The 27195-nt window shown below is 51.5% G+C and overlaps 1 protein-coding gene, 1 long non-coding RNA gene and 1 other non-coding gene across 7 annotated transcripts in view; 2 read left to right on the plus strand and 1 right to left on the minus strand.

Moving 5' to 3' along the window:
• ATP2B2 (ATPase plasma membrane Ca2+ transporting 2) overlaps window positions 1-27195 on the minus strand; it is a 136824-nt gene that overhangs the window by 23895 nt on the left and 85734 nt on the right. For all 5 annotated transcript variants that reach the window (XM_055556990.1, XM_055556986.1, XM_055556988.1 and 2 more), the window contains 4 exons: window positions 25876-26090; window positions 21778-22020; window positions 8939-9180; window positions 7122-7356 (listed from right to left, as the gene is read on the minus strand). In XM_055556990.1, coding sequence (XP_055412965.1) covers window positions 7122-7356; window positions 8939-9180; window positions 21778-22020; window positions 25876-26090 — 935 coding nt within the window. The remainder of the gene's footprint in view (window positions 1-7121; window positions 7357-8938; window positions 9181-21777; window positions 22021-25875; window positions 26091-27195) is intronic.
• Window positions 13713-23056, plus strand: LOC129634754 (uncharacterized). The gene is made up of 3 exons (XR_008705870.1): window positions 13713-13959; window positions 15550-15683; window positions 22828-23056. It is a non-coding gene; the product is annotated as an uncharacterized LOC129634754 (long non-coding RNA).
• TRNAK-UUU (transfer RNA lysine (anticodon UUU)) lies at window positions 23783-23855 on the plus strand. Its single transcript has one exon. It is a non-coding gene; the product is annotated as a tRNA-Lys (tRNA).

Raw genomic sequence — 27195 nt, forward strand, 5'->3', positions numbered from 1 at the left:
CCGATGTCCTCACGACGGCTGTAACCCGGCTGCGGCCCCCCGCTGTCTCCTGCCCCAGAGGACACGAAAGAGCCACTGTTCTTTGGGGAAAACATACCTTCATCTGTTTCCTGCCCCAAAAGGAGTAATTTAGGTTTTGTTGCTTCAGAGGCACTTGGAGTTGGAAGGGACTCTAGGTGGTGACTCTGACCCTCTGCTAATTCCCTAGATCCCCTCCCAGGCATCCCCTCTGCTTACATGCCTCTGTTGACAGGGCGCTCACCCCTTCTAAGGCTGACTGCCCCATGGTAGAGCAAGTCTATCGTATCCTTTCACATAATCCTTTTTTCAGATAAAAGAGCGGTTACAGACTCCAGTATTCTTGCCCGGGAAATCTCATGGACAAAGAAACCTGGTCAGCTACAGTCCATGGGGTTGCAAAAGAGTCAGATACAAACAACTGAGTGACTAAATAATAACTCTGGGTCAGACCCACTCTCTTGTACAGAGATAGACTCTTTAGTAAAGATCTGTACAGAGGGCTCGGGGAGCACAGAGGAGGACACTGCTGCTTAAGAAGGACGTGTGTGGGGAGGAGAAATCTGGGAGAGCTTCCGGAGGAGGGGATGCTCAAACTGCCTCTTTTTAGCCAACACTAACTAAGGCTTGGATGCCTGGCTCTGTGCCCATGCTGGGGCTGCAGAGACCACCACTTCATTGTGGTCCTGGCTTCAGAGAACTGCCCATGAGGTGCGCAGGCAGAGAAAGGGAGGATGCTGCAGACACTGCTGCAGATGATCTGAGGGGACCTGACACCCAGGGAGGATGAGAGGTAGGGGCTGGCTGGTAACTATGGAGCCGGAGACGGGCTGGAGGCCCAGAGGTCTGGGACCCAGGGCCTCGCTCCTTCAGGCCTGGAAAGCCATGGCAAGTTCTGAACTGGGAATGAGGTGATGGGTACCACGTTTTAGAAGGACTTCTGCTTTCAAGATGGTCTCAGGGAGCTGAAATTTTCCTGAGTGTAATCCCTACCATCTGAGCTTCACCCCAACAAGCCAGACTGGGACAAAAGGAGGAGGTTAATTCTTATGGCCCCCACACTTTTCTCTGTGCAGTGGAGGCACCTCTGCTTTGGGGAGAGACGGCTCAGGGACCAAAAGGCTGAGCTGGGCTTTGCCCAGGCTCCCCGTTGAGCCTTGGTTTCCTCATCTATAAAATGGGATGGTAGTTTCCACCCTTCACTGCTGCTGCAGAAATCTGTGACCTGCAAATGGCACCAAGCTCAGGGCCAGTGCCTGCTGGTGATGATGGGGTGGGGGAAGCTGGCGAGATACCTCACCCCAGGTGTCCTTGTCTGCTCTTTCTGCTCCAGAGGGGTGAAGGGGGTGCAGAGCGGGGGTGCAGATGTGGGGGTGGGGTGCCGCGGGCACCTGGAGCACACATGGGAACAGGTGCTTGGGGTGGTGGGATAGGGTGGGCACCGCACCACGGCTTTTGGGTCAGGTATATTAGGAGTCTTTGACCTGCCTTGACTGGGGGCGGAGACCGGGGACAGATCTGGAAACCCCTGGCCACTGCGAGATATACTCTGCTTCCTTTCTGAGCAGTGCCCCCTACACTGGACATCCTTGCCGTGTTCAGTCCTGTCTGGTTTCACGCTCTCATGCACCAAGCAAGCATCTACACTTTCCCTCACCCTTCATTTCATTAGGCTGTGGGTCTGCGGGCGGGGGCTGCCGGCTGCTCAGAACCCTCGCTGAGGCCTGGGCACAGGGCAGGCGCTCAGTCAGTGAGGGTTATCATGAAACACCTCTGCGCTCAAGTCCCTCGATGGCTGACCCACGTGAGAGAGGATATGGACGGGCACGTGCAAACCCTCCCAATTCAGCTCCAAGCTCCCTTCTCAACCTGTTCCCTCATAAACTCAACCTGAGGGGGACTTCTATGGTGGTCCAGTGGTTAAGACTTGGCCTTCCAATGCAAGTGGTGTGGGTTCAATCTCTGGTTGGGGAACTAGGATCCCACATGCCTCGTGGCCAAAAAAAAAAAACCACCCCCAATCATAAAACAGAACCAATATTGTAACAATCAATAAAGACCTTAAAAATGGTCTACCTAAAAAAAGATTTTTTTTTAAAAAAGGAAAAGCAACCCATCTGGGGTTTTCAAGAGTCTCCAAACACCCAGCATCCCATCCCACCTCCTTGCCTCTGCCTGTGTGGTCCCGTCCAGCAAGGACTACCCTCTCTCCCTGAATCTCTGTGCCCACGGATCTTTGCCATCCTGCACATGAAACGTTCTCCACTCAGGAGCCATCCTTGGCCCCTCCAACTCAATGCGCTGCCTTCTGCAGCTGCTTAGCCCTTCCTTTTAACACCTCACTCGTTCATTTATGCGACGCACAGCTAAGGAACATCTAACTGTTCTGGGCAGGGAGGATGCAGAGAGGATAAAGACTCAAGCCCCAGAGGCATCAGTCTGGTTGAAATGTGCTTTCCCCATAGATACAATAGCTGTAAAAAAAAAAAAAAATTCCTTCTTCCACTAAAATTATCCTCGATATTTCTCGCTGAGGAAAACCAGCCAGGAAACGGGCGCTTCCTGTTTTCATTAAATAAAGGCTTTAAAACATCTGTTGTTTCTGGTGACAGCAGTCGTCTGTGACTCCAAGGGCTCCAAACGCCCCCGGATAACACGGCAAATCTCCAGCCGTGGCTCTCCTGACGGCTTTATCCTCACTGGCTTCCATCAGCCTTGGAAAATGTACTGCAGTTATGTCTTGGGGGTGGGAGTCGGGTGGTTGGCAAGCCTGTTTCAACCTCTGCTGTCCTTTGTCTTTTCAAGGGAGGAAGGTAATGAGAGTTTCTCCCCCTGACAGATGGGGAAACTGAGGGACACAGAGTTTCCTTTCCTGCAGCAGCTGCACACGAATCTGACCAGGCTTGTAGGACCCTAGATGTGGTCCAGGTGGGGCCCTTCACTCTGGCCGGCCTCACGGCTGTCCTGGGAACTTTCACAAACATTCTCCCTGTAGGCAGAGACACTCCTCCCAAAGGTTAGGGTGAGGGCTTCCCAGGAGGAGCTAGTGGTAAAGAACCCGCCTGCCGATGCAGGAGGCATAAGAGACGTGAGTTTGATCCCTGGGTGGGGAAGATCCCCTGGAGGAGGGCACGGCAACCCACTCCAGTATTCTTGCCTGGGAAATCCCATGGACAGAGGAGCCTGGTGGGCTACAGTCCATGGGGTTGCAAAGAGTTGGAGATGACTGGAGTGACTGAGCATGCACGCACGTGACCCTAACCTGAGACACCAGTGACCGTGGCTGCCTTTGTGGTGGGGACTGCAGGTCTGGGGCTGGCATGGGGGCTACTTCACCCTGTTCGTGCCATTGAACCTGTTGAATTTGCTTCCATAAATCACCTAGCCTAAAGTACCCAGATAAATCAAAACCCATACTTGCTGGTTTCCTCAGGCCCTGAGTCTCATCCCCGCCTCATGGGAGATGCTGAGTCAACAGGTGAAGAGATTCAACACTTTCACTAGCATCGCCAGTAATCCCGTCGTGCCCCTCACATGTGGACGTCTAACTTCCTCATTGTTCAGGTGGGGAAACTGAGGCCCGGGGCAGCGATGTACAGGAGGTCTTATGGGAGGAGAAGCAGGGGCGGGATGAGAACCCACTTCCCTCCAGTAAGCCCCCTCCTTCCAGCACAATTCTAGCTTCTAAATTCACATCCCAGGGTGAGCCCTGGGGAGACAGAGGTCGCCACAGGATGTGTTGACTGAGGGTAAGCCTCCCAGGCTGCTGGCTCAGACGGGGACCTGGGGAGTCCCCAGGCCAACCGCTCATTTTACAGATGAGGGGACTGAGGCACGAAGCGGAGAAGTGGCTTGCTAGTGGCCGAGCTGGGGCTGGGATCAGGCCCCCTTTCTCCAGTGCGGGCCGACCGTGCACCCAGCCCTGCGGGGTGGACAGCGTGCATGCTAAGTAGCTTCAGCTGCACTCGATGTTTTGCGACATGGACTGTAGCCCGCCAGGCTCCTCTGTCCATGGGATTTCCCAGGCAAGAATACCGGAGTGGGTTGCATGCCCTCCTCCAGGGGATCTTCTCAAACATAGGGATCGAACCTGAGTCTCTTAGGTCTCCTGCATTGGCAGGTGGGTTCTTTACCACTGGCGTCAACCTGGGAAGCCCACACTCCCTCCCAGTGTCTGCGCCTAAAGCCAGCTTCTCTGGATATTTTTCATGTCAACAGAAAACAGCAGGGACTCCGCTCAGCCCTCTCAGGCCCTCTCTCCTCTTCTCAGCCCCCTGACCCACAGCTACCTGCCCTCTCATTTTTGTGGCCTCCAGGAGGAGGCTCCAGGCAGGAGACCTGGATTCACTCAGCGAGACTGTGGGCCCCTCACTGGCCCTGCTTGGGTCTCCGTGTTTCTTCTGCAAATTGGGAGTGTGGGAAGGTGTCTGGACTAGATCAGCCTTTCAGACCTTGAGTCCTGCCCCTTTAGTGGATTGTGAAATCAGTTCTGTGGGTGGTGACCAGTGTTTAAAAAAATAAAGGAAGAGATAGGAGAGAACAGAAAATACTTTAGTGCATCACATTACTCTGAGAGTCATATTTTGGTTTAGTGTGTGTGTTTGCTGAGTCTTGACATAAAATACATTTCTCACCACTGAGGGTCACAACCAGGAAACAGCATATTGTGTGTGCAATGCTGCTTTCCACCCTGCTTCAGGGTGACGAGGCAGGAGCTCGGGCATGGGGGTTGGAGGGGGCTCTGGGGACGGGAAAGCCCGGGGAGCCGCAGGCCAGCTTCGTGCACTGTGCATCTCAGTCGCCTGTAAGGGTATAACACATCACAGCAAAGCCCAATCCCATTAGTAGCTGGTAATGAACGGGCACTCCCCCAGGGAGACTGGTAAATGGCAGTGTGTCCAGGGAGAGGTACAGGCTGTAGGCAAAAGCGTACGGCTCTGGTGCTAAGCCCCGGGGGCACTAACTGCCTTTGCTGTTTTAGGCTCTGGGTGGGAGGAAGGAGGCATGTGTGTGTGTGTTTAGAATACTATTCTTATCCCCAGTCTTTGGATGAGGAAATGGAGGCTCAGAGACGTTATGTAACTGGCCCAGGGTCACACAGCTGAGGGACTCAGAAGCCCAGGTCTGTCTGATGCCCAAACTCACAGTTTTGACCCATCTCCCTGTTGCCTAAATGCGAAAGGCCACGTCTGTGACCTTTAGGTTTCACTTGGTCTTTAGAGTGCAGAATCTTACAACACAGAGGCCAGGAGCTTGGAATTCAGCTGGGGATTTGCAGGGTTGGGGGGCAGGAGCTTCTTTGTTCCCTTTCACTTGAAAGAAGGGGACATGGAGGCTCCAAGAAGAGCAGGGAACAGCCAGAGACGCCCCCGAGGATGGTGACAGGGTAAGTGGGGCACCCTGAAGTTGCCCTCGGTGGAGGAAGGTGGCCCCGAGACAGGCTGCAGCCTGGGACCCTTTACTGCAGGGCTAGCACCTAGGCAGGCATCTCCTCAAGCAACAGAATATAATGAAACCATAAGGGGACTTCCCTGGTGGTCCAGTGGTTATGAATTTGCCTGCCAATGCAGGGCACCCTGGTTTGATCCCTGGTCCAGGAAGATTCCATGTGCCACGGGACCACTAAGCCCGTTTGCCACAACTACTGAGCCCACATGCCTAGAGCCCGTCCTCCACAAGCAGAGAAGCCCCCACAATGAGAGGCCTGCACGCCACAACTGGAGAGTAAGCCCTGCTTGCACACAACCAGAGAAAAGCCTGCACGCAGCCATGAAGATCCAGGGCAGCCAAAAATAAATAAAACAAATTAAAAAGAAACTATAAGGGACAACAAATGACTGCATGCATGCCCAGTTGGGGCAAATTATAGACAACAAGATACAAAAAAGACCAGGAGAACCCTATTGCCACTTGGAAGAGTTGGGAGCAAAAGCAGAGTGCTGTGCATGCGCTCTGTTCACAAGACCGCCCACGGGGTGGGTGATCCCCTAAAGAAACCTGTTACTTGTTCTTGCTCCCCCCTGCTGCAGCAGGGGCCCCAACAAAGCCTTGCCTGAATGCCTTGTCTGGCCTCATATCAATTTCTATTGATTAAGCGGGCCGAGAACCCTGGTCTGTAACACTCCCAAGGGGCCATCACCAAATCCCACAATCAAAGCCCTTCCAGGCCCAGCAGTTGCGTTAGTCCTCAAGGAAGCAGAGGCCGTCCCCTCCTGTGTCCTGCCCCCACTTTTGGCTCCCAGGGTGAGTGAGTGCACTCTGCCTGCCCACAGTGGTGGGTTAGTGATTCAAGGCTGCTCTCTCCTCTTCTCACATCCCCCTTCCAGCTTGGGCAGCCCAACTGATCACGCACTTCCCGTCTTCCCCCAACCCTGCAAATCTCCAGCTGAATTCAGATTCAGCTAAAGAAGACGGAAGACCCACTGTATCAGCCGAGCGCCCCGACAGATGCACGTGTTACATCACTTCCCTCAGCCTTTGTGGGGAGGGGACACGGTCATGCCTCCTCCTTCCCTTCGGCTTGAGAATGTGACCTTCAGTTAACTTTCCCGCTCTGTTGCCCTGGAAACCTGACGAAGGCAGACTGCCGCTGCATCACTAGGGAAAACTAACTGGGAACCTCGGTCTGCATGCAGAGAACTCTAAACTGCTGACGGGGATGCCCACGTTTGGGGTCTTCTTGAGTGCGGTGACCTTTGTTAGTGGGCATCTCCTTTGCAGGGACCTTGGAATTGGGGCCTGTGGATTTTTGACAGGAAATCCTGACTCCTCTGAGGCTTCCAGGGTAAGGCAGACCCCACGCCTGTCCCCGGAGCCCCGGAGAGAAGGTCTCTGGGTGATCGAGTGGACTGTTCCAGGACAGACCCCATGGCAGAGCGACGCTGCCTGCCAGGCTGTGGGCTCTGCCCCGGGGCCCGAGCAGACATGTGTGGCTTCGCTGGTCTCAGCAGTCTGAAAGTGTAGGAGAAGGTCCAGAGGAGACCAGCGGGCCTTGCAGGGACACTGAGGCTCAGAGCGGTCAGGCAGCGTATGCCAGGTCGCCCGGCAGCAGGCTGGATGCCCCGCCTCGCCCCCTCCCCAGGGTGCTATGGTGGGGCACCTACCTCGGGCCGCACGGGATCCTCGATGCCCACCACGCAGATGCAGGTGAGCTCATTGAGGATGTCGTTTTCATTGTCCCAGTCGGGCTCAGAGCTGCTGGGGAAGTCGCGGTAAGCCACGCAGATGGTGCGGAGCCCGTCGCAGGCCATGGGCTCGATCACCTTCTTCACCATCTCGTCCCGGTCGCGGGGCCGGAAGACCCGAGGCTCACCTGCCCCGTTGAGGATTTTGCAGCACCTGGAGGAGGTGGGAGAGGGGTCGGTAAGGTGCAGCCAAAGGCCCAAGGACCCTCCTGCCGATGGGCTCGGAGCACACCCCCACATCCCAAGTGACGCCCCGCACTGGCCGGGGTCGGTCATCCAGGGCCCGTCCAGTCCCTCTCCCATAACGCTTGGGATGGTCCTGGCCACTGGGCCCCAGGCAGGTTTGAAATCCATTGTTGCTGATTGCTGCTTCAGTCGTGTCTGACTCTGTGCGACTCTATCGACTGTAGCCTGTGAGGCTCCTCTGTCCATGGGATTCTTCAGGCAAGAATACTGGAGTGGGTTGCCATGCCTTCCTCCAGGGGAACTTCCCGACCCAAGAATTGAACTTGGATCTCCTGCATTGCAGGCAGATTCTTTACCAGCTTGGCTACCAGGGAAGAACTTGAAATCAGGACCAACTAAAAAGAAATCAGGTGGCCTGGTTACTGTATCTGCCCTCAGGCCATCCACCAAGAGCCTATCTACTTTGTTTCATTTTCACAAGATATCATCTGAAAAGGCAGTTTCACAGCTAAAATGGTTTTCAGAGGGCATAAAACCTAGGTGAGGGGTTTCTGACCCCACCGGTCACATCAAGATGGCTCGGGGGAGCACTGAACAAATCCCCACCTTTGAGCCTCAGGTCAGAGGTTCCAATTCAGTTTGTCTGGGGCGAGTCCAGGAATCAGCGTTTGGGGAAATCTCCTTGGTGCTATTCCAATGTGTAACAAGGGTTGATTCCCCCTCAAGGTACAAATGGGAAAACGGGTACAGCGAGGGGGCCTGACTTGCTTAGTTCTCCGAGTTTATTTCTGACACCTGGAGTCAGATGAGACTGGCTAACAATGAAAATTGTGTTGTCAACCAGCTCCACACTCAGAGAAGTGACAGGAGGGGGCTCCAAGGGTGATAATAGGTAGAATTTCCTGATGAGACAGTGACTTAGCGGGGAAAGGGAGAACTCTCTGCATGAACATTTAAGAGGTTGTTCAGTCGCTCAGTTGTGTCCAACTCTTTGTGACCCCATGGACTGCAGCACACAGGCTTCCCTGTCCCTCACCCTCTCCCAGAGTTTGCTCAAACTCATGTCCATTGAGTCGATGATGCCATCCAACCATCTCATCATCTGTCGCCCCCTTCTCCTCCTGCCCTCCCTCTGTCCAAGCCCCAGTGTGTTTTCCATTTAAGAGGAAATAGCAGCAAAAGCTGGAGAAGGCAATGGCACCCCACTCCAGTACTCTTGCCAGGGAAATCCCATGGACAGAGGAGTCTGATGGGCTGCAGTCCATGGGGTCACTAAGAGTCGGACACGACTGAGCGACTTCACTTTCACTTTTCACTTTCATGCATTGGAGAAGGAAATGGCAACCCACTCCAGTGTTCTTGCCTGGAGAATCCCAGGGACGGGGGAGCCTGGTGGGCTGCCGTCTATGGGGTCGCACAGAGTCGGACACGACTGAAGTGACTTAGCAGCAGCAGCAGCAGCAGCAGCAAAAGCCCTGGGCGCCCCGGACCCGCCCACAGCCCCGCCCCCGGCCTGCGCCAGGCCCCTGCGTAGACCGCGGCTCCCTTACTTCTTGAGCACGATCTCCGAAGCGCCCTTGCTGTACATGCGGAAGCTCTCGTCCGGCAGCTTGATGACGGTGCTCATGGACTTCCGCACGGAGTTGAAGGTGTAGACCTTGTACAGCTTCTCCTCGGGCATCTGAGCGCGCACGGGCTCGTAGTCTTGCTTCAGGTCCAGCACAAAGCCCAGCAGGCCGCACTCCGTCTTGTTGCCCACCTGCCGGGGCAGGGCGCCCTCCTTCTCCGGGGGCTGCGGGGAGAGGCAGGGGGGCTCACTGGGATGGCCACCTGGGCACTACAGGGCAGCGGGGCTGGGTGGGGCTGCTCCTACGCGCTCCCGCACTCGGGCCTCTGCATCCCACCTCTTGGATGATGGGAATTAACCAAGATCGGCTTTTTAAGACTTAGGATTTCAAACATAAATTGGTGACAGAATAAAAAGAAAATTGTGCGCAGACCACCCAGCTCTGCAGAACCTGAGGCCTTGTTCGCTTCAGATTTTTCTTTTTCTTTTTTTTTTTTTTTAAGAAGTCAAGCCTAACAGATAAAGTTGAATCCCCCATGTACCCCTCTGCATCTGTATAACCCACTCCTTGTCCCACAAGGAAACTCTTAAATTGGGTATTCATCCTTGCCCTCTGTGTTTTAACTTTTTGTTTCGAGATTCATGCTAGATTCACAGACGACAAGAAATAATACAGAGAGGTGTCATATGCCCTTCATCCTGTTTCCCCAAGTGCTCACTTACTGAGCGACTGGACCACGAGAACACAACCAAGGTGTTGACGATGATAGAACCAACCCGGCGGGATTCAGATCTCACCAGTATTAAAGCACTTCTAGGGACGGGGGAGCCTGGTGGGCTGCCATCTATGGGGTCGCACAGAGTCGGACACGACTGAAGTGACTTAGCAGCATGTGTGTTTAGGTCTGAACAACAGCATCACGTGTAGATTCCTGTGACAACCATCATCAAGGTGCACAACTGTTCATCACAACACTCCCCTGTGCCATTGTTTTTTTTTTTTTGAGATAACCATTGTAAAAAATTTAGTGTCTTTTTCTATGTGGATATAAATTTTAATAAAATTTAAATTTCACTGTCTATGGTTTGTTTTCCTAATTTATTATAATGAATTTTTACTGGAGTCTAGTTGCTTAACAATGTCGTGTTAGTTTCTGCTGGACAGCAAAGTGAATCAGCTATACATATACGTGTGATTATTGTTGTTTAGTGGCTAAGTCCTGTCTGACTCCTTGTGAAGCCGTGCACTGTAGCCCGCCAGGCTCCTCTGTCCATGGGATTTCCCAGGCAAGAATACTGGAGTGGGCTGCCGTTTCCTTCTCCAGGGGATCTTCCGTATACATACATTCCCTCTTTTTCAACTTCCTTCCCATTTAGGTGACCACAGAGCCCTGAGTGGGGTTCCCTGTGCCATACAGCAGGTTCTCACCAGGTATCTATTTTGTGCGTAGATCAACAGCGTAGATATGTCAATCCCAGTCTCCCGATTCTTCCCACTCCCTGCCCCCTTGGTGTCCATATATTTGTTTTCTACGTCTGTGTCTCTATTTCTGCTTTGCAAATAAGATCATCTATACCATTTTTCCAGATTCCACATACATGCATTAATCCATATTTTCTGACTCACTTCCCATGCTGCCCTTTCATGACTGTGGTCATCTCTCTCCGTTCCCCCTCCCTACCCCCTGGCAACGCCTAATCTGTGCTCCAGCTCCATAATTCTCCCATGTTGTGCAAGTTATATGGATGGAACTGTACAGTATGTAACCTTCAGAGGTTGGCTTCTTTTCACTCAGCACAGTCCCCTATTGTCCAGGCAAGTTGTTGCATGCCTCAACAGTGTGTTCCTTTTCACGGCTGGGTGCTATTCTATGCTCTGAATGTAACATCCTTTGTGACTTCAGCTGAGGTTGAACCAAACGCAACTGCTAATTTTGTGTCACGGGGCCAACCATCGGCAATTTCACGGAGTTTAACTTACGGTATTATATATGTGCAGTGCTGTTTTACATGTTGCAAAGGTCAGGTAAGGAGGCTGTACACGTTCTTCTGTAATTTGCTTCATTCTCAAAAACATTCAGTTTTTTAGTTATCCCCATTTAGGGCACTAGTTTGTTCTTTTTTAAAACTTGGAATATAATTGTTTTACAATGTTGTGTTAGTTTCTGCCATACATGAACTGATTCAGCTATATGCATACATATATCCCCACTCTCTTGAAATTTCCTCCCACCCCCACCCCCATCCCATCCCTCTTGGTCATCATGGAGCACCGAGTTGAGCTCCCCATGCTACATAACAGCTTCTCACTAGCTATTTATTCTACATATAGCAGTGGACATATGTGGATGGATCTAGAGCCTGCCATATAGAGTGACGTTAAGTCAGAAAGAGAAAAACAAGTATCGTATATTAACACATATATGTGGAATCTAGAAAAATGGTACCAATGAAGTTATTTGCAGGGCAGGAATGGAGACGCAGACGTCAAGAACAGACATGTAGACACAGCGGGGGAAGAGGAGGTCGGATGAAATGGGGGGTTGCTCCTTTCTAACTGGGCTGCAAGGACACCACAGCCTCTGCCCTGAACCTCGGTGAAACCACCGACCACATCTCCCCAGTGCCTCTCACTTCTTTGCGTGGCTGCCAGGACACAAGCTGTTGTTTCTCCACCCTGTCCCTTCAGCCCTGCAGTTCCTGCCTCCTTTCCCTGCCAGGCAGACTCCCCTCGCCCTTTAAGGACCAGCACAGGTATCTCCTTGTCATTGAAAATGACTTTGTCATCCCCTGAGTAGGAGCTGTATTCTTCCATCCCCTGCCCAGGTTCTCAGGACCAGCACAGAGCCTGGCACACAGTAGGTATTTACTCATTGCTTGCAAGATGGCTCAATGCAGACCTGCCCTGGGGGCAGGGGGTGAGAGGCACAGGTGGCCAGGTAAGCACAAGGTGCTCCATGTGAGCGCTGACGGCAGCATTAGCAGGTGGCTGTGGGAAGTTCACGTGGCAGGCGGGCTCACCTCCCACAGCTGCCCCCCCACCCCGCCCGCCACACATGCAGACCACTTGTATAGAATCAGTGTGCAGCAACCCAGGTGGAGGTGGCTTTGGGAGCGGTGAGAGCCACCATGGACAAACGCAGACCCCAGAGAGGCACTGAAGAGGAACAATGTCTGTGAACATGCTGTGTCCCCCTCCCACCCCACGGGTGGGTCTCTGCGGGTCTCAGACCAGCCTCGCACAGGAGCCCTCCAAACCCTCACTCTCAGCCTCCTTGGTGGTGTTCATATGAGCAGCCAGGTAAGAGGAAGGCAGACCCCAGAGGATGCTGGCATGGATGGGCTGGCAGTGCGGGGGGGAAGGATGGCAACAGGACCTGTCCCTGGCCAGCCCCCTCTGCCCCACAGTCAGGGCTCAGGCCCCAGGAGCAGACCTGAGACACGGCAGGTCATGGGCACTGGCCTCGCCATACACAGCTGTGGACCCTGAGTCATCAGCCTCAGGGTCCCCACGTGTCACACGAAAAGGCTGGAGCAAATGATTTCCAGCTGAGAAAAAAAAAATCAACCCACTCCTTCAGGTGCATCATGGGCCGTAGTGAAGGATGGCAGAACAAGGCAGAGCTGCGGGTTCCTCTGAGGGTTCTGGGGGCCGTGGGTCCAACCTGAGAATACCCTCCCTGCTCCATGCCACGTCCGACTAGGTCCCAGCACTGTGGGCCTCGGAAGGCTCCCTGCTCCCACACTGTGTGGATGTGACTTGAAAGCAGAAGAATCTGACAAGCTCCCTCTTCCTGATGTTTGGGAAAAGAGACATTAAGCACTCCTCTTAGTCTCTGCAGCATGTGGTTATGTGTGCTTTGAAAATTTACATATTTATTTACTTATTTTTTTTTTTACAATTTTATAATTAACCTTCTGGTGATTTCCAGAGTTTTATGTGTCTTCCACAACGGTTCCCCCCACCCCCTGCTTATGAAAGAAGATGATGATACAGAGGACTGAAATAAAAATGGCTAATTACTTATTTGCCCAAGAGAGCTGAGCAGTTATGCCTGCAAACACACAGCATTTTATTACCCTCTGTGAAATATTTTAATTTTCCCCTAAAAGGATTTCAAACAATGCATTGCTGCAAAAGGCAGGGCTGGCTCCTCCGTAATTCAATTTGTTCCCGTGAACTTGAGCTCTGAAATCGCCTACATGTATTATTAAGAAGTAGGGACTCGCCCCTTTTTTCTTTTGGCATTTTTTTTTTAAATCTCAACAAACCCATAGGTTTTGTTATTACTGTAGACTTCCCAAGAGCCTTTGCTCTCCAGGGCTCTAAGTCTGTAAGAGAGTTAAGGCATTGGTTTTGAGGGGCAGCGGGCAGGCCTGGGGGGAAGTGATTTGCTACTGGTCAAAGACCTCCTGCAAAGACTGGTCAAAGGCCTGGGGCTGCCTCCGGTTCCTTTCGTTCCCAATGCAGTGCTGTTTACCGCACATGTCCCTGTATGAGCACTAAGCCCTTTGGGGGTGCTGGGTGCAGCTAACTTTGGGTGACCTGGGTGAGCATAACTTTGAGAAGGCAATTCATGCTCCTGTTTTGGGATGCTTGGGAGTGACTGGAGCTCAGACACAAGGAATGATGACCCGAAGAGCAGCAAGTTATAAATGACATCTGAAAAAATGAGATTTAAAAACATATAGCGAGCAGGTACCACCTCACCCCCATGAGGACGCCGTTATCCAAAATAAAATAGGAAACAAGTGTCGGCAAGGATGTGGAGAAACTGGAAACCTTGGTGGGAATGCAGAATGGCGCAGCTACTGTGGAAACCAGCAGGGAGGTCCCTCAAAAATTAAACACGGAATTACCATACAATCCGGCAATTTTACCTCTGGGTATATACCCAAAAGAACTGAAAGCAGAGACTGGAGAAGACATTTGTACACCCACGTTCACTGCAGCGTTGTTCACAGTAGCCAAATAGATGGAAGCATCCCAACTGTGCGTCACAGGTGAGTTGATAAGGAAGATGCGATCTACACACACAGTGGAATGGTATTTAGCCTTAAAAACGAAGGAAACTCTGACACATGTTCCAGCGTGGATGAACCTTGAGGACATTATGCTAAGTGAAATAAGCCAGACACAAAAGGACAGATACTGTGTGATTCCACTTATTCGAGGTCCCTAGAGCAGTCACATGCATCCAGACAGAAAGTAGCAGGGTGGGTGCTAGGGGTGGGGGGAGGGGGAAGGGGAGAGTGTAAAGGGAACAGAGTTGCAGTTGGGGAAGATGGTAAGTTCTGGATGTGGGTGGTGGGGACGGTTGTATAATGTGACTGGACTTAATGACACTGATGTGTACACCAAAATGGTTACGGTGACCAATTTTAAGTTATGTGTCTTTTACTGAAATATTAAAATACCCTCAACACCCCCTCTCTGTCCCTCAAAACCCACCAGACATAGCATGGTAAACCTCAGCCATGGCCACAGGACAACACTTGTGAAACCACGTTAGAAAATGACTTTTCACTCTCTGATGGGCTCTGGCAGTGGAGCCCACGCTTCTCAGCCCTTGAGGATGGGCACTGGCAGCGGAGCCTCCCCGAGGCCTGGATGGACCACCATGAGCCTCGGCAGCTGCAGCAAGGACCGTGTGCCAGATGCCAACTCCGCTTGCCCTTTGCTAAACCCTTTGCTAAGCATGCATCTTCAGTTACATCCTCATGGCTGCCTCGGGGGCAGACTGTTACTATTCCCAGGTGCATGCGGAGGCCTGGAGAGACCGGGTCTCACAGCTTGTGAGTGGCTGAGATAGTAGGATTTGACCCTTGCTGGTCTCAGCTCTGTGTCCACACAGAACGCTTTCCCAGCAGCCCTGCCTGTCTTCCCTAGCATTTCAGATGGTTGGTTAACGAGGTTACTGGTGGGTGACTGGTTTAGAGCCCATGGTGGGGGCAGTGGGGAGGGCTGTCTTGCTTATCGCTGCTTCCTACTGTGGGTAACCAATGAATATGTGTTGAATGAATAAATGAATAATTTGGTGTTCGTGGGTGTGGAGTACTGCCAACGGGAGGCCAGATGGGATGGGATTTCGTCAGAACGTTGGCCTCCAGAATTGTTATCTGAGGCTCTGCCTCCCCAGGAGCTTCTCAGGAGCTAGGCCTTGAGGGGCAGGAGGGCAGAGCCAGGACCTTCACGAAGGCTACAGAGGCCCAGGTCAGCGTGCGTGTCCTGGATGACAGCTGGACAGGCTGAACCGCCCTGGGGAGACACACCCGTGAAAGCAGACTCCCCGGGGACCTTCTTGAGCTCGCCACTGCACTGTGTGTGTGTGCATGCATGGATGTGGTACGTGTGTGTACACATGCATGTGTGTGCTGTGTGTACGTGCTGTGTGCGTGCTGTGTGTAGTGCAGTATATGTGCATGTGTGTGCACGTGTGTGTGTGTGCAGGCATCTGTGTGGGCATGGTGTATGTGCTGTGTGGTACGTATGTGTGCACATGTACAGTGAGAAGATAGGATACATGGATTAATAGTTCTGTTAAAAATTAGACTCCCCCATTCAGGGTTACTCATTTTAAATTGTTCTCCTAGGGACAGTGTTTTCAAAAAGAACAAAAACAAAACCAATGAACAGAGCCAGAACAGCTGCTGAATTCAACACAAAGGCACCGTCACGTCACAGACCAGGACGAAGAGCAATCCCACATCCCCATCTGAATGCCCTGGTAAGTCACTTCCAGGGTCTTCTGCACCTTCTGGAACCACTGTCCTGGCCAGAGTCCCTCGCAGAACTGGCTTGACTCAGGGGGTTTGAGGCTCCTTGGAACATTCAGTGGTACCCTGGGTTTGGAGCTAGATGTGAGTTCAAGGACTGACTCTCTGCTTTCCAGAGTTAGCACTCCACTTCATCTTCCTCCCAGGAGCTCTAGCTCTAAGATTCATGAGACATGCAATCAAGCAGATCCTTCCTGCCTTTTAGGTTTTACTGGGGCTCTTGGGGGTATGGAGGCACCTCAATTTGGTAATGGGGTAGCACCTGTAATTTCTAACTAGGTGAGTGCATGTTCAGTCGTGTCCGACTCTTGCGACCCGTATACACTATAGCCCGCCAGGCTCCTCTGTCTGTGGGATTCTCCAGGCAAGAATACGGGAGTGGGTAGCCATTCCCTTCTCCAGGGGATCTTCCCGAACCAGGGATCAAACCTGGGTCTCCTGCATTGGCAGGCAGATTCTCTACCACCAAGCCACCTAGGAAGTCTCTACATGGTGAAGTTTGCCTTATTTATTCAGGAAAACCATCCTGCCAGGAAAATCCTTCCTGCTCCTTCCCTGAAGTGAAAACCACTTCAAGGACTCCAAGGAGATTTGTTCTTCTTTCAATAGTTTATGTTACCAGAATATATGCCATAAACTTCCAACAGTTTGACTCCACAAGTGCCCATCTTCATTTTAATAATTCAAATGTTAACTGTAATGTCAACCTACTTTAAAAGAGGTCTCATAAAATAAAAAAAATTGAAGTCCGCTTGGGTGGTTTCAGAGCACAGAATAAACGTGGGCGGAAAAGGAGAACGTTCTCCCGAAAGAAAGCATGCTTCTAAAGTCTGAGGAAGGAGCTATTTCCATCTGAGAGCTCAGCTGCAGCTCTGGGAAGCAGAAGGGCGACAGGAAGAAGCCGCTAGTAGAAGTCTCAAAGCTCAGAGAGTTAGAGGCGACAAAGCCAATCTGAGGGTGCGCCAGGATTTCTGAGGCAGGGAAGCCATATCTGACTAAAAGATGATTCATGTCACTTGCCTCAGAGGGCAATTTTAGTTGCCAGTGATTAGAAACAGGAGTGGAAAGAAGGGAATCCCGGCATCCTCAGAAGGGATGGGGCATGTGGTTGAGGCTGGCCCCCTGAGAGGGACCTCCTGGTCCCGTTTCCTGGTCTCCCCCGGCAGCCTCCACTCTCACACCATCCTCCACCAGTGCCTGGGTGATTCTGAGCATTGTGAGGAGAAAGGCCATGAAGGGCTTAACTGCTGCTGCCTCAACTCGCCCTCAGCCTTCTCAGCCTCACCTCTCATCATTCTGGCCCTGGGAAATGCCCAGGCCACAGACTGTCTCATCTCTAAAAGGTCTCTGGGCCTTGGCAAGGCTGTGTGGCCCTGCCCAGAGCGCCTCCTCACCTGCCTGGTCAACTCCGCCACAATTCTCTGGGCTCAACACTGTCACCTGGTGTCAGGAGCAACCTGGGTCAGGACACCTGCTGTTTATGCAGCTCTGTTGTCTCAGCTGTAAGATGAAAATGGTCATATGCCTTGATTACCTGGAAGGGATGTGGAGGGTCAAGCTAGACAGTGGCTGGAAGAGCAGGCCATGGAGGCTAAGGCTCAGAAATAATAAAGGAGGTAATAAGAGCAATAACTGACATGGATGGAGTAGCTGCTACATGTCAAGCACTGCACTGGGAACCACACATACATCCTCTTATCTGATCTCACAGCAGCCCTGGAACTTCTTACAGCAGCCCTGGGAACTGCCTCGAGGCATGTATACAGCCAGAGGAGCTGGACACGGAGCGGCGGTGGTGGTGAGCTCTGCAGGCTCTGGACTGGACAGACGTGGGTTTGAAACCTGGGCTGGACAGACGTGGGTTTGAAACCTGCCCCTGTTCTTTAACTTCTCTGGACACACTCTTTAACTCCTCCCAGCTTCGTTGTCCTTATTTACGAGTTGGAGATGTGACATTGCCTACTTCATGGAGTCTTCATACAAGCCAACATGGGTTAAACACTCAGCACTCTGTCTGGCTAAGTGAATACTAGTGGTTATGATTAACTGTACACTCATTTAACAGATTGGAAAGCAAAAGCTTAGAGAGGTTAGGTAACTTGTTCAGGGTCACATGGGTGGTAAGTGCTGGAGCTGAAGTTTGAACCTTGGTCTGTTGGACTTCAGAGCCAAAGCTCCTAAACTCCTTACTGGATTGGGAGTCAGGAGATATGGATTCTAACGGCACAAACCCACAGGGTGACTTGACCCAAGTCCTTTCCCATTTCTGGGCCTCAGAGTAAAGTGAGGGGGCTGGACCAGGTGGTCCCTAAGGTCTGTGAATCCATGCAGATTACACCTACACAAACTACCCTTGCAAATACGCATCTAGGATTTTTTTTTTTTTTTTTTAAATCTTTTAGAATAACAGCCATTAGTTACTTTGGAAGTCTCTGGATCAATGGAGAGTAGAGAGTTGAGGGCACTTTCAGAAAAGATTTCCTCGGCATGCTGGAGGTACCAAGAGAGCCTGGGTGTTAGCCTTAGACTGGGGCCAGGGCCAACTCCTACTTCTTGCTGCCACAAAAATAGGAAAATAGACCACGGAGGTAGCCCTATCCTGAGCCTCTTATCAATTCAGACTCTTCCATTCACCACCCACACATTCATCCATCTGCCTGCTCATCCATTTACTCATCTGTCAGCCATCCTTCCATCCATCTTCCATCTGTCCATCCATCCCTCTCCCTACCTAGTCCCCATCTCACTGATTACATGTGCATATATTTATTCACCAGTTAATTCACATACGTCACCCGCCCAACTAGTACTTCCCAAGAGCCTACACTGGAGGGAACAGAGATGACTCAGCTGTGTCCCAGAGCACACAGCCTGCAATCAGACCACATGAGACACAGAAGAATCGGCACCTTCCTGTAGGGGGAAACACAGCCTTGGCCAGGATCTGTTTCCCAGGCCAGGCTCATTTCCCAGTCAAAGCTGGTGGATATTGTGGGGACACTGTGCACCTTTCCTGTCCATCTCCTTCTGCGTGGTAAAGATATTCCACATCTAGATTTCCCAGCCTGATCTGGAGGGTGGCTGGACTTCCACTTTGGACCGAGAAGCCCATGATGCTTCTCAAAATTCCTCTAGGACTACAAGGGCAGGTCCTGGGAGCCCCTTCTCTCCATATGGCTGACAGTCCTGGCTGTGAATCTGACTCTCTGAGTTCCAGGCCTTCCTTCCTGAGACCAACCAGTACTAAAGATGCTGCATGACTGGTTTCAAGGACCAAGAACCTAATCTGGACACCCTACTTAATAGTTGGTTTTAGGGTATCTGTAAGTTGGCTTTTCCACCAACTTTGAGCAAAGCCCTTTCTTCTGTAACCTTGATGTCTCTGCTGTCTACTCATTTATTGATTAGCCTCTGCATGGCTACAAATGGGTGATTTTACTGCTAACAACAACAAAAAATGCTAATCACTCTGAGTGCTGAATATGTGCTAAGCACTTTCCACTTAGTAACTCATTTCATCCTCACAATAATCCTATCGTTTCCCCTAGGAAACTGAGGCACCGAGAGGCTTAGTAACTTGTTCACAGTTACACAGCTAGTGAGGGATTTGAACCCAGGCTGTCTGGCTCCAGGATGTGGGCTTTAACCACCATCCAGTCATGCCAGGCGTCTCTGCTGTCCCTTCCACACTGATTGGCTATTAGCTCACAGAAAGGAGAACAGCCAGGGTTCTTTCAAGGAAGCCCCAGAAAGAGAGGCGCAAGGGTCCCGGGATGCCAGGTTTCAAGGCACAGAAGGGGACACTGGTGCTTGAGAGGTCAGAGACTTGGTCTATTTACAAACCAAGAATCCCAGTTCCCGGGTCCCTGAGCTCTCTCCAGTCTTGGCAGTTACTACCCCTTTCCCCCAGGTGGACTTGAGGACCGCTGTCCTTGAAGCCACTGGACGCCATGTAGTTAACCACATCTGGAAGTGAACTGTGGCTCTGCCACTGGCACTGGGAAACACTGCTTAACAGAGCCTTCTCGCTGCAGATGTTCCGTGCCCCTCCTGGCAGATCCCAGAACTCCTTTTTTAACTGTAATTGCATAACATACATCTTCATCCAAGCCCATTTTGCAGGGCTCTGCCCACACAGCCGCCCCCACCACCCAAAGCCTGCTCTGGGAATTGCCCCGTTCCCTTCTCTGCAACATCTACAGGACGAGATCATTAACGGCATCTTGGTTATTTTAGGAAGGCCTGAGGAACAGAATAAAGCCTCGCCCCACCTCCCTTGATTCCCAGATCCGGGCTGGGAGGTGGGGGGAGGGGTGGGAGGAGACAAAAACGCCGTCATCTCTGGCATCCCCCCCCTCCCCCGCCCCCAGCATTCTCTATCACCCATCTGCACGCTTTCTGCCGACCTACTTTCTCCTCTTGTCAGGGCTGCTTCCCCAGCCCTCCTGCAGCTCTGGGCTGATGGGGCAGCTGCTCAGCCACAGTGGACGGGACAGTTCTTGCAGCCCCAGTGTCTGGAGGCAGAATCTGCCTCCCTCCAGCAAACGCACCCCCATCCCCTCCGCCCCCAGCCCTCGGCCCTCGGCCGGCCGCTGACTCACTCTCTGGCACTCTGCAACCCAGTCTGATCCGGAAGGTTCAGGCTGGCTCAGGGGCAGAAAGAGGGGTCAGGGCCAGGGCACATTGGCAGGGCAGGCAAAAAAGCTCAGCTGTCCTCTCAGACACTCGCTCTGCAGGAATGTCCTGCATCTGGGAGCTGACAGAACTCTGGATGGACCGGTCTGTATTTCTCTTCACTCAAATGTTGGTTAATTACAAAACAGCAACCTGTGCTTCTGAACCAAACAGGGATTCTAGCATGATGACTCTAGGTGGCTGAGACAGGAATATGAGCGTTTTTTTTTTCCTTATTAAAACTAGTAATGCCCCTACTATCACTAATAACTACACTGTCGCTGGTGGTAGGCTCTGTAAATGGCCACAGTGAGTCCCCTCTCTGAATCCATGCCCTTTGCAATGTGACGCCGGGGTCTATTTCCCTGCTCCTTGAATCTGGACAGGCCTCTTGACATGTGTTGGCCAATAGTACGCGGCAAAATGACGTGAAGTGCCCAGCCGAGCCTGCTGGAGGAGGTGGGACCACACAGAGCAGAGATGAGCCATGCCAGCTGAGGTCATCCCAGATCAGCCTACAGTCCTGCCAAGATCAGCAGAGCCGTGCATGTGACCCAGGGCGGATGCGCGAGGGAATGCGTCCGCCAGCTGAGCCCGGCCTGAGCTCCCAGCTCACAGAACTGTGAGCTAAAGACACAGCTTGCTTTTGAGCCACTACGTTTTGGAGTCATTATATAGCAGAAACTAACTAATAAAAAGATTTTTTTTTTTTGTAGGGAGGGAAATGATAGGATCTAAAAAACACAATTAACAGTAATCTCCCCCACCACCCACCATGGGTGGCTGAGATGGTAATGAATCTTCTTGTAATGCAGGAGACCTGGGTTTGATCCCTGGGTCAGGAAGATCCCCTGAAGAAGGCAATGGCTACCCCCTCCAGTATTCTTGCCTGGAGAATCCCATGGACTGAAGAGCCTGGCGGGTTAACAGTCCTTGGAGCCAACAAAGAGTCAGACACCACTGAGTGACTAACACTTTCACTTTTGGGGCTTCAGGCGGTGTTAGTGGCAAAGAACTCGCCTGCCAACATCAGAGACATAAGAGATGTGGATTTGATCCCTGGGTCAGGAAGATCCCCTGGAGGAAGGCATGGCAACCCACTCCAGCATTCTTGCCTGGAGAATCCCACGGACAGAGGAGCCTGGCAGGCTACAGTCCATAGGGTTGCAAAGAGTCAGACACGACCAAAGCGACTTAGCACACACACACGCAAGCATCATAGCTGGGTCAAAGAGAAACAACTGCTTACTATCTGACCACCCAAAATACATCAGCAGGATTTTAAATTACGAATCACTCTGCTCCGCCAACCAGGTGCTCCTGCATCACCCCCTGGACGCCTCTCCCTCTGGCAGAGGCTGCCCCACTCACCAGGATCTTGGTGGTGTAGGCGCTGTTGATGGCGATGGCATGGACCAGCAGCTCCATGGTCTTGGCATTGATGGAGCTGGGGTCGGGGATCTCCTTGTAGTGGACGTCGCCCACGTAGGCCTGCACCACCGTCATGCGATTGGTGGTGAGGGTGCCCGTCTTGTCCGAGCAGATGGCCGTGGCGTTGCCCATGGTCTCGCAGGCGTCCAGGTGGCGGACCAGGTTGTTGTCTTTCATCATTTTCTGCAGGAGGGGGCAGGGGAGATGGGACAGTGAGGAGAGGGAGCTGGGGGCTGGGGGTGAGGGCACCGTGTAAACATGCAGTAAATGAGGCACAACTGCCCCTCTGCTTCACTCTTGGGCAAAGGATCTGGGTTTCAAGAGCGTCTGGCATCTGGGTTCCTTTTTTGTGTACAGCACTTTCTCTTTCTCCTTTTACATTACTTGAGCCATTTAAAAGAGTTGATTAGTTGACTTTATTACTTTGAATTACGGATGTAGTCTGTATTCTTTATGGAAAAGATAGTGAAAAGGATGGTAAATGAAGGCTGGGTCCTCTTTGAGTACTTCAGATACTTTCCTTTTACATCCTAACAGAAATAAGTTCTTAATTTGATTATGGATTTTTTCTTTTCCAAAGGTACTGTCTTTCACTTGTGTGTGGTTTTCATGGTCACTTTGGTTTCATGAGAAGTGAAGAAGTGTAAGTTATATATGTGTTAATAGACATAGGAGACTATGTGGAAAAAAACAAAAATAGTGTCATTGTTTCTGAGTGATACATTTATAGGAGATTGTTATTGCCTCCTTTGAAAAATCTATAGCTTCCCTTTTCCTACAATGACTATATACTATAACTTGCATAATAAAAATCACAATTTTCGTTTAAATATAGATACACATGGAAAAACAAGTCAGTCATAATTCTACCATCAAGCACTGAAGTATCATACATAACAATATCTTTTCTTTTTAAATTTATAACAAAAATGAAATCCTACTCTACAACTATTAATTGTCTTATATTCACCTTCTTTTCTTTCCTCCCAGCATCACACTCCTAGCTTCTTCCAGGTTCTCAAGCAAATAATGCAAATAAAATGATTCTTAAGGAACCACCTCTCTTAACTGCAGGACCTCCTGACACAGTGACCCTACTGGCAAGAACACATGTGAAAAGGCGGATTTAGCTGAAGGCTGAGTCAGATGTTCTAGTCTGAGCCTAGGGACCTGATTCCCTTTTTCTTGCTCCTCATTATAACTGTTTATAACAAGGGTAAAAAAGGAGTGCAATTAGAATAATTAAAAAATTTTTTTTGGCTATGTGACGTGTGGGATCTTATTTCCCTGACCAAGGATTCGAACCTTCGCCTCTGCATTGGAAGCACAGAGTCTTAACCACTGAGCTGCCAGGGAAGTCCCTAGAATAATTTTAATAGCAGGTCATGTTCCTAAAAAATGAATATTGGTAGAATTCAGTGCTCCTGCAGCTTCTCTTATCATTTGCTGCTGTTGTTTAGTTCCTAAGTCGTGTCTGACTCTTTGCGACCCCACAGACTGTAAACTACCAGGCTCCGCGGTCCAGGGGATTTTCCAGGTGAGAATACTGGAGTGGGTTGCCGTTTCCTTATCCAGGGTATCTTCCAAACCCAGGGATCGAAGCCTGGTCCTCTGCATTGTGGGCAGATTCTTTACTATCTGAGCTACCAGGGAAGCCCATGAAATGTGCTACAAGAGTAAATTTCACATCCAGGTTTGAAGGCTGATTATGAAAGAAATGTAAAAATCTCACCAATCATTTGTGTATTATTAAATATTACATGTTGGCTTGATAATAACTTGGACATATTAGGTTCAATAATGTACAGTATTAAAATTATTTCCACCTGTTTCTTTCTGTTTTGCCTTTTTCATGCAGCTGCTAGGAAGTTTAACATCATACGTACGTCACGTCTCTATTGCGCAGTGAGCATCTAAGTGTCACCGCTGTTCTTTGGGTGGTGGACCCGGGATAGCTCAGTCGGTAGAGCATCAGACTTTTAATCTGAGGGTCCAGGGTTCAAGTCCTTGTTCTGGCACTTGCTTTTGTGGGGATTCCCTGGTGGCTCAGCGGTAAAGAATCCATCTCCCCAGATAAGGAAGACCCCCCGTGTATTCTTGCCTGAGACATCCCATGGACAGAGGAGCCTGGTGGGCTACAGTCCATGGGGTCGCAAAGGGTCAGACACGACTGAGCACACACGGCCAAGGGGTAGGTCCAGGCTCAGAAAGTGGAGAGTTTGCCTCTCTCCTGGGTGGCGGGCGGGGGCTGTACTCAGTTTATCAAGTGACTGTATAAGTAACACTATCGAAGGCAGCTGAAGGCACAGGTGCTGGAGACACAGACCACAGGTGTAGAGGCAACAAGGTCTGTAAGTGGACCCCTGATACCATTTATGACCTTTAAGGGGACCTGGGTCCCCACTGGGTGGGGTGGGGTCCAGACTCATAGCAGCACGAGGTCTCCGTCCTCAGGCCCCCTGATCAGCCTTGTGTTGTGATCTGTTTGGGCTTTGGTTTGTGGGATGGAGTTTCTTAGAGAACCCCAAAACAAGGAGACGATAAGGACAGTGTCCTTTTACACAGACCTGCCACTTCCTGGCACTGCCCTGAGAGCTCTTTTCTGTATGAAATTACATCAGCCAGCCCAGCCCAAATTCCAGCTTGGAAACTGACCATGCCCTCGGTCGGCTCTGCCAACGACTCAGAGTGAATGCCTTGTTTATAAACAGCCCTGGCCTCTGCTCTCGCAGGCACATCCTGGCCTAGGGACCCTGGGAAACAGGAGCACAGGGCCCTGCCCGTCGAGGTGGGGCAATCACTGGGCTGAGGCAAGATGAGGAGACCAGGGTGTGGGGATCTGGGGATAAGCCTGGCTTGGAAGTGCCCCCAAGAGGGTCAGATGCCTGTGCTCACGAGATGATGCCAGCCCCCACACCCCCGTGTTTGGGCTCCGCCCATGGCCATGGACCTGGGAGCAGGGGAACGTGGGGCTCTGTTATCAGGGTGGCACTCAGGAGCACCCCCAGACCCAAGGCACTCCTGGGCCCACTTGCCCTTTATTGGCTTCCCTGCTGGCTCAGTGGTAAAGAATCTGCCTGCCAGGAGACATGAGTCCAATCCCTGGGTTAGGAAGATCCCCTGGAGTAGGAAATGGCAACCCACTCCAGTATTCCTCCCTGGGAAATCCCATGGACAGAGGAGACAGGCGGGCTTCAGTCCAGGGGGCTGCAAAAGACTTGGGCACAATTGAGCGAATAAGCACAAGCCCTTTATTGAACTGCTTTTAAGACCTCCTATTTTTAGCCCATCTCTTGAGAGGAGGGGGCTTTCTTGAAACCAGACATCCTTTTTATTTTAGGCTTATCTCTTTTGAACTTGAGGAAGCAAACTCCAAGCTTAGTCCCACAAGTACTGTGGCTAAGTGGGGCCTACAGCTGAGTGATGACCACAGTCCGGCCAACATTTGATGGGAAGGGATGAGCGTGGGTCTGGTTTCCCTGGTGGCTCAGATGGTAAAGACTCTGCCTGCAATGCAGGAGACCCGGGTTCCATCTCCGGGTGGGGAAGATCCCCTGGAGAAGGAAATGGCTACCCACTCCAGTATTCTTGCCTGGAGAATCCCATATAGACAGAGGAGTCTGGCGGGCTACAGTTTATGGGGTCGCAAACAGTCGGACACAACCGTACAGGGAATACCTGCGTCTAATTTACTGTTCAGAGCTGATTGTCAGTGTTTAAAAATCAGGAGGGCTTATATGAAGTCCAGCTTTCTGGCTTCTCTTAGAAAAATGTGAATATCTGGCAACACTGGGCCCCATCACTACAAGGGGACACCTGGCTGGGCTGAATAATGTCTGTCCCCTTGGCCAGGGTGCGGCTCTCCTGGGGGCCTGTGAGTTTGGGGCTCCCGGATGCAACCTCTCTCTCTGAGCTTCCAACGTGCCCACTCCTTTCTGCTTAGCTCTCCTCGCAGCCCCCGGCACTGGCCCTGCCAGCCACCCCTCAGACCCCCAGCTAGGTGGCATCAGCCGGCCTGTCCTGCTCCCCACTCCTCACCTTCACCGAGTAGGCCAGGGAGATGGTGACGGCCAGAGGGAGCCCCTCGGGCACGGCGACCACCAGCACCGTCACACCGATGATGAAGAACTTGACGAAGTACTGCACGTAGACAGGCGTGCACTCAGGGAGCCACGGCTTCTTGTTGACCACGAAGGTGTCCACAGTGAAGTAGAGCACCAGGATGATCACCGTGATGGCTGACATCACCAGGCCTGTGACACGGCGGGTAGGAAGGCTGTCAGGGGGCCTCCTGGGGGCAAGGGGCCCTGGGAAGGGAGATGTGGACCCAGCCAACCCTTGGCTCCAAGGGCTCTGGGGTCAGGCAGGCCCTAGCTCACATGCCAGCTCAGCTTGGTGGCCTTGGGGCAAGTGCTTGATCCTCAAAGAGCCTCAGTTTCCTCCTCTGTACAATGGGGATGTGTATTTATCCCATGTGGTTTTATAAGAATCAAATACAATGAATGGATGTAAATTGCCGGGTACAGTGTTGAACATACAACAGGTGCTGAGTGAGCATGTGAATAAGGAACGCTAGCACAGAGTTGGACACGACTGAAGCGACTTGGCAGTGGCAGCGGCAGCATGGTGCTCTAGCACTGCAGGATGTACAGAGAGCACCACCTATTTCCTCCTTCATTCAGACACACACTGTTTCCTATTCTAGGAACAAGGGACACGGCAGTAAAGAAACAGAGTCCCTGCCCTTGGGAAGCTGAGATTCTAGAGGAGGACACAAACAAGAAACAAACAAATACGCTAAGAGGATAACTCCCGTGGTCACATATGGATGTGAGAGCTGGACTGTAAAGAAGGCTGAGCGCCGAAGGATTTATGCTTTCAAATTGTGGTGCTGGAGAAGACTCTTGAGAGTCCCTTGGACTGCAAGGAGATCAAACCAGTAAATCCTACAGGAAATCAGTCCTGAATATTCATTGGAAGGACTGATGCTGAAGCTCCAATACTTTGGTAACCTGATGCGAAGAGCCGAATCATTGGAAAAGATCACCATGCTGGGAAAGATTGAAGGCAGGAGGAGAAGGGGCAACAGAGGATGAGATGTTTGGATGGCATCACTGACTCAATGGACATGAGTCTGAGCAAACTCAGGGAGATAGTGAAGGACAGGGAAGCCTGGCGTGCTGTAGTCCATGGGGTCACAGAGTTGGACACAACTGGGTGACTGAACAACAGCAGGGAGGGGAAGTGATGTGCCCGAGGCCACAGGCCAGGGAGGCACTGTCGAATTAGTACCTGCAGGTAGCTACTCACCTGGATCCCTCTTGCCAGCCCCATGTGCCCAACCACCCCCATCTACCT

Source organism: Bubalus kerabau, chromosome 20 (assembly GCF_029407905.1).
Source record: "Bubalus kerabau isolate K-KA32 ecotype Philippines breed swamp buffalo chromosome 20, PCC_UOA_SB_1v2, whole genome shotgun sequence".
Classification (NCBI taxonomy): Eukaryota; Metazoa; Chordata; class Mammalia; order Artiodactyla; family Bovidae; genus Bubalus; species Bubalus kerabau.